Source organism: Saccostrea echinata, unplaced genomic scaffold (assembly GCF_033153115.1).
Source record: "Saccostrea echinata isolate AGI-Se365-2 ecotype Australia unplaced genomic scaffold, CSIRO_AGI_Sech_v1 ptg000009l, whole genome shotgun sequence".
NCBI lineage: Eukaryota > Metazoa > Mollusca > Bivalvia > Ostreida > Ostreidae > Saccostrea > Saccostrea echinata.
The window spans coordinates 10,843,307-10,850,647 of NW_026889758.1; the positions used below are offsets into that span (position 1 = coordinate 10,843,307).

The following is a 7,341-nucleotide window of genomic DNA, read 5'->3' on the forward strand; positions in this document are numbered from 1 at the left end:
ACATCATAGACAACTGCTTCCTCCATAAAAATGAAAGTCGAAAATTTTCCTATCTTGTACTGAGTAATTGGTCATCTTCAAAAGTACTCTGTCAAATAAACAAAAGTACTTTCAAGCTGATGTAAAAAACATGCTTGAATTCCTCATTGACAATATCTATATATCTATGAAGTCCTTGGAAACTAGATCTTATATGATTCAGTATTTAATTTTGTTCTACACAAAGCTTCTACTCATTGACAACTACTTGATATAATACAATTTACAGACTCCGGGCTCATTTCATGTGAACACCTAAATGAGACACGGGATCGGGGTCCACCTTAGCCCTACTTACGGCTCCCCAACATGGGAGGGTGCAAAATACAACAAACACAAATCGTAATGAGTTTCCGAATATTAATTACAGTACAAAAATAATCAATAAATGTGAAAAGTTTTTAGAAGTAGATCTAGTTTAGAATAAACTAAAGTTGCAAATGATACAATTTGTTACATGTGTACCAAGACGAAAATCATATGACAAAGATCCAGGTTTCAGCACATGAAAATCTTGTATGTCCTCTTTGTAAGAAATCATTGAAACATTAAGAAATGCCCAGAAGAGTGAACTAATTGTTTAGTTTTACAAGAAAAACTATCATATACTTTTTCTTTTACTTTGAAATTTTCTTTGGGCTCTTTCATATGGAAATACACATATATTTCAAAATGCTGCACAATTTTGCGGACGATTTGATGCTTAGCATCAATTTCACTTGTTCCATTACTGTAATCATAAAATACATGAAACTATACAGATAAATACTTCATCCACTCGAAAGAAGAAAAATAAAATACGCAAAGTCTGAATGTCTTGTTTTCAACAGTTCGGGAAAATACGTTTTCGCTGAATGTATCATAAACTATCGTCCCCATGTGTAAAATCGAGTTTGGTTTTAAATATAAATTTTATGCTCTCGCCTTTTCACGAAATGATGTGGAAACCAGAGTGTACAGGAGTATGGCTAAGCAGACTTTCTAACCGCAACAATTGATGACATTCATTCACGCCTTCCCTGATGAGATTCTTTTTCTTCATACCTCTTAAAGGGCAGTGTAAGTTCCTTTCTGGGCGTTGATTTCTTTATCACTCTGTTGTCAAGGGTACCATTAGTATCTGTTTTGTAATTAACCCTTCTTTTTTTGGGACTTCCCGTGCTGGAATTCTGTCCCATTTCTCTATTTACTGTAACTCTAATGTCATTTGATATGATGCTTGGTCTGCCATTGTGGTTATACGGAGAATACTTTTTTTGTTGATTGATATTTGACAACTGTCTGTTTGTTTTACTACCTGTTCTTTCTCTTACATATGTAAAAGCTGATCTTGGTAGTATTGGCTTCTTGACTGATTTATATCTTTCTTTATTTTCGGAAACGATTAATGAACCGTCATTAATTACAGTTTCTTGACTCTTATCCGGGGTATATTCAGGTAATCGAAATTGGTTGTCACCTATATTGCCCAAATTTACATCCTCAAAATTTGCTGTTGTTGAAGGAATTATGTTCATTGGATCTGCTTCGCTCGCTACAAATGCGTTATTGTAACTTCGCTTTCAATTTTCCGATCTGTTATCAAATGGCTTATTTTCAGAACTTGTATTTGAATTTACCCATTTATATCTGCTTTTATTCATTCGTCCTTTTACCGAGTAATTAAGATGTCTTCGCCCTGAGCTACTTCTATTCCATTTAAATTTAGAGGAAGTTCTCTTTCCTTGTATAAATGATTTTTTGTGATGATCTGCTGTGGCATTTAAATTCCCAGTGTTAAACCTTACGGATTCTAAGCTTGTGCCAAATTCAGTTGATGGAAAGGGCATTGAAACCTTGGTTTGTGTAAAGTTTCCATCTTGTTGACTGCGTAAATATTCACTTTTTTCTTCCTGAATTTCCTTAAGATTATCATGTAAACTGCAAGTCTTCTCCACCCAGAGACAGGTCTCTGGTTTAGTGTTTGGAATTATTGTCGTAGTTGTGCTTATCTCTGAAGAATCGCCAATGCTTCCACTTGGATAGGACTTGGATAGGTCAGAGCGACAACAACATTTCAAATGATTCTGGCAATGGATTTTTCTTGCAATATGAGGATAATGGTCTTGGAGAGCTTCTTTAAATACTGAACAATAACTCTCCCCATTTATAGGATCAAAAATTTTCTGAAAAACGTGCCCCCAAAAATTGTCTGCATTTGTTCTGTCACCTTTTATAGCATCTTCAATATCAGGCAGCCCTATGAACTGGTGCTCACAAAGAAAATCCATAATCCGCTTGATTTCTACCTTTTGAACGAGAAAGCAGCGGATGCATTTAGTATCATAATGCTTTTCGTTTTCCTTTAACTTTTTTTCGTATGATTCCTTTAGAAGCTTCTCAACATGTGGGTAGAATTCTTGTTTTGAAATTACTTCAAGAAATTTAAAAAATTTACTTTTGTTATTTCTCCCCAAAACTGATGTTAATTTTCTTATTTGGTCCTGTTTACTCAAATTCTTCATTTCGTGGACTTCATCCTCAGTTAGACATCCAATCTGTAGAATTTCATCAGTTATCAATCCATTCGACAGGTCCATGTCTCTTACTAACATTCGAATATTTTCCTGCAGTACTTCACTATGAATGCACTCATCCACAGAAGATCCTAAAAATTGTAATACAATTATTATACTTTTTTTTTTTAGAGAGGTGTAATTCTATCGGATCCATGTCTTTGCATCAAAAATTTCACACCTACATGTATGTTGTCACCGCCATTTACGTTTCCATTTTAAAGCAATTTTTGTAAAAAACCTAATCTTGAGTGAACTACAGCTGTGATTCATTTTGCAATTCATTATTTGAATTAGTTTTATTTAATCAAATGTTAAAGGGAACACAGCATATATTGAAATGAATAGAAGTGACCTAAAGATATAACAAATATTCCTGAATATTATTTCAAAATTATTTTCTTACTCCTCCTTGGCACCTGATCCCACCTCTGGTGTTTCCGAGGATTCGTGATTTTGGTCTGTTCACGATTCCTATTACTGGATTTATAAGGTTGATCACTTTCGTTATCTTAATCTTGTACATTACTTTGAAAGTAAAGACTTCGCCTAGGAGAAAGAGATTTTCTGGCAATTTTCGAGCAATGGCATTAAATTAGAGGATTTTTTTTTTTCGAGTTTGTGAATTTTTCTCACAATAGGTCAGTGTGCATTCTTTGATTTTCTTTCACAAAATAAATCTGGCAAAGTCTATTACATGAAGTCTCTGTTAACTTCAAATTTGGGTCATGGTCTGATTTTGGGTCAACGAAATGTTACAACCCTTTAAAGATTCAGCAACGATATATCTTAATTATCTTTACACAAAACAAAGTAATGTACATGTATATTGATTTATATTTATTTTCTTTCTATGATAAATGCAAAAAAATGTACCAGGTAATGTCGTCTTTGGTAGATGTTGTTTTGGAAGAGACCGTGTCTTCTAATTCAATATGATTTTAATCTGCCCAAGAATATGTTGTTGATTTCTGCGAATAATTTTGATTTGAGCCTTTAAGTTCCTTTGCTGACAATCTAATCTTTTGACACTATGGTCAATTTTCTGTAAAAAAAAATATTACAATCGAAAGAAAAATTGTTTTTACAAACAACTTAAAATATTTATCTTTAAATTATCATCATCTCTTAATAGATAATTTTAATGAGTTTTTGCTACTTTAGATAGCTTTTGAATGAATTTTCTTTTATGGTTCTTCTCTGCTTACTGCTTGTCAGATCTTATTTTGCTTTTGGCCGTGAATAAACTCAAACCTATCTCTTTTTACTTAATTTTATTTTTACAGGAAGCCTTTACACGAGAGAGAGAGAGAGAGGGAGAGAGAGAGAGGAGGAGGAAGACCTTCATTAACACGAGTATTTCATTCTGTTCGCCGAGTGCCTTCTTGTTTGAGATGATGTTTGCTGATGTATGTGAGTCTTTTATATATTCCTCGTCAGGGTCCTGGATAGTATTGGATGGCTGAACCCTATTTTTAGTTGTACTTGTCAGCATGTCTTTAGCATTTAAAGTCTTTTTACTCATGTTACCTTTTCCTTGTGTTGCGTCCATTCTCCCTTTAAAATAGAACGAAAAAGGTGAGGATAACCAACATTGATCGATCTCATAAAATCTACAAATAATACAAATCTGTGGACACTGCAAAAACACGGACTCACGGAAATTCCAGAGGTGAGATCAGGCCCCGGGATCATGAAACATCTGAAGCTGAAGTCAAAAATTTTAGGTTGTATTAAAATGTTGCAGAAGTCAAGCAGTCCAGAATGAAAATATTTTTTAATATTGCTTTACAAAAATTTAGAGATTAATTCAATAATTGATAAACATTTTACAGGCAATTGAAAATTTGACTTAAGGTGGTATGGGATACCAAACGAAACTTCTCCTACATATTTATATACCCAAATTTGGAGGATTTGAAATACCCCACACCTTTCAGTATGTTAAGTTGTAATTTTAATAATTTTTTTTTATTATTTTAATGAGAAATACAAAAATGATTTTTTTCTTGTATAATTCTTTTTTCATAAGCTTAATATTATAGGCAGACGTTTACTTATATAAAAAGTATATAAAAACAAAAATGACAAGAAATATGTCTTAGTATTTCTTTAATTTTCAACAAAAAATTAGCTTTAAAAACTGGGAAAACTTTATTTCTTGAAAACAGACGGATAACATTTTATGAAAGTCTACAATTAGAATGTATCTTAGTATGTTAGCAAAGTGAAATAAACAAATTGAAAAAATATATATAAATGGAAAATATAAAATGCATTTAAAACTTTTTGAATTAAAAGATCCGATCGGAAGAGTTATCCTTCTTTATTTTCCAAGGGTTGAAAAAACCTGGGTGCTATTTCAGAAATGATGAGCATTTTTTCCCAACCATAAAAAAATCGTACTTTGTAGTTTTCAACTTTGAACTGTTTTGAAAACAATGCATGGACAATCGCTTTAGAGGACGTGTCTTGCTCAGAGCAATTGCATTCATCTAAACGTTTTGGGACGATATACAACAGCTAGCTGATTTGTGACCAAACAGTTACTTCTTGAATTAAATGACAAAGAAGTTCAGCTCTGGTTAACGTGATAATCGATTGGTGATAATTCAGCACTATATGAAGTAATCGCACTTATCCATGCCTCACCGCACACAAGGTGCTGTACAGTTATTCAAACAATTGAAATGCAGCTTTTGCTTAAAAGTGTTCAAAAGCAGCAATGTTGAAACTACCTTTTACAGGGGTTTGCTTTTTAAATGTCCGTTGTACAATTATAAGTAAATTTATATACTTGCGATTTTTTTGTCAATTTTTACTTAAAATGCCGACTTGTGAGAACTGGCATTGAAACAGGCTTCAGAGTGTTCTTTTCAACGGTGTATCTACAAATTTTGATCCGATAATAAGCACTCATGCAAATCAAAACAATACTTCAAACGGAAATACGTCATAATGTGGAGGTATCCCATACTACCTTAAGTCTTAGTATGTTTCAAGATCTTGGGGTCAGGTGCCTAGGAAGAGTAAGACTGTTGACCGGTAACACCCGCCGTGAGTCATATGTATTGATCAGGTAGATAGAACACTCTGTAGTCAAGTACCAAAACAAAGGCCGAACAGGTAGTATGAACCACGTCAGCCAAAATACCATCAACCATCTTCCCAAAGATGATTAGGCTACTGCCAAATATGTAAGAGGAGTTCTGGGAACCAAGTTTTATGTAGAAAAAAACATCAGTTTTGATCCTCGTTTGGCATCTAGGACAAAACTGAAAATTTCAAAAACCTCATTACAAATCTACAGGACACCACCTATCATATTCTCAATCGGAACATCACTCGGCCTTTTCCGTCAAGTCGAGAAAAACGTTTAGGTGCTAACGCGCTTCATGAAATATGCCGACGTGAAGCGTCGTAGTTCATGTCCTCATGAATTCTCAAAAATTAAATTCATTTCTTAAGTATCTTTAGTTCTGTTTAGACAAATCCTGTACATTAAACTGGTTAAATCTACAGATGTATACTATGCCAGTGCTGCTTCAGATCTTGCATTAGTAATTTCTGGAAGAGTGAACAGATCCAAGCTATTCCAACTCTTTGATTCCCAGAAATATTAGGTTCACATTAACCGATCTACTACCCAATCTCGATCTATATAAGACATCCAAATAAATATGATTACTAATGTAAAATTTTCTGATCAGAAAAAGGCGAAATCTTACTCGAATCAAACACCAAGTTTGTTTATTTGTCTATTTTTTTACAAGTGAAAATGTTAAGAGAGTGATCTCCCATTTCTTTATCCAAAAAAAAAAAAAAAAAAACCATTACATAACTTGTTAACTTTATGTCTAATAATAACACTTTTCTAATTATTTTTACGACCAGAAAACAGTGCAAGGCTGACTGACATGTACATAATTATATATGTGCAGTAAAAAGACGGTGATCTACACAGAATATATTTTTAAGGTACGCAGCACAGTTAACCCTTTCGACGCCAAAGCGACATAAATGTCGTTTATTGTGTCAACGCCAAACCGACAAAAATGTCGTTTTGCAATAAATGTTCTACTTTTTCTTTTATTAACCATATACCTTACGTGTAATTTAACACAATAATATCTGTATTTTGACACAAATATTATATGTCACTATTTTTACATAGGTACTGGTCTAAATATGACGTCATATTTCTTACGTTGAAGTTAAATTATGACGTTAGTTTAGGAGTACGCTAGCATTGTAAATAAAGTATGGCGCACTTACCTTAGCATATATACTGAAACGCAAAAGAAACGCAACAAGCAGTAATCTACAAATATTTGTTATAGTTACACTATAGATATTAATTGGTTAGCAGTAAATACACTCACAGTTTTTCATTCACGAGGGGCGGAGCCCCGAGTGAATAAAAACTGTGAGTGTATTTACCGCTAACCAATTAATATCTATTGTGTAAGTTACTTGTACCAGAGGACCAATGAGAGAAAAGCAAGTTGATAATTAGCACCGCCTACTACGAGGTGTCAAGCCACGGTCCGGAGTCTGTATAAATAGCTGTCTCCATCTGCAAGGATCATACTTAGCTGCGTCACTGCTACTGCAAATTGTTGATAAAAAATTCGGAATTGGTACGTGTGAAGATATTGTACCTTTGGAATGTTGAAGACGCAGAAAACATGATTTTTGTCAGGTACAGGGGTAGCGATTGATGCTTTTATAATGCTTTTCAAGCCGT

At 33.6% G+C, this 7,341-nt stretch overlaps 1 protein-coding gene across 1 annotated transcript; it reads right to left on the reverse strand.

The window, feature by feature from the left end:
* Positions 1-419: 419 nt before the first annotated feature.
* LOC133182426 (uncharacterized) lies at positions 420-4,146 on the reverse strand. The gene is made up of 2 exons (XM_061317274.1): positions 4,080-4,146; positions 420-2,686 (listed from the first exon to the last, which is right to left on the reverse strand). The coding sequence occupies exons 1-2, from the start codon at positions 4,144-4,146 to the stop codon at positions 1,602-1,604; spliced, it is 1,152 nt and encodes a 383-aa protein (XP_061173258.1). The 3' UTR covers positions 420-1,601.
* Between the last annotated feature and the right edge of the window lie 3,195 nt (positions 4,147-7,341).

Coding starts and splice junctions, on each gene's coding strand:
- LOC133182426 (XM_061317274.1), bottom strand. CDS start 4,146: ATGGACGCAACACAAGGAAAAGGTAACATGAGTAAAAAGACTTTAAAT. Junction 2,687..4,079: donor TGCTAAAGACATGCTGACAA/GTACAACTAAAA, acceptor TACAATTTTTAG/GATCTTCTGTGGATGAGTGC.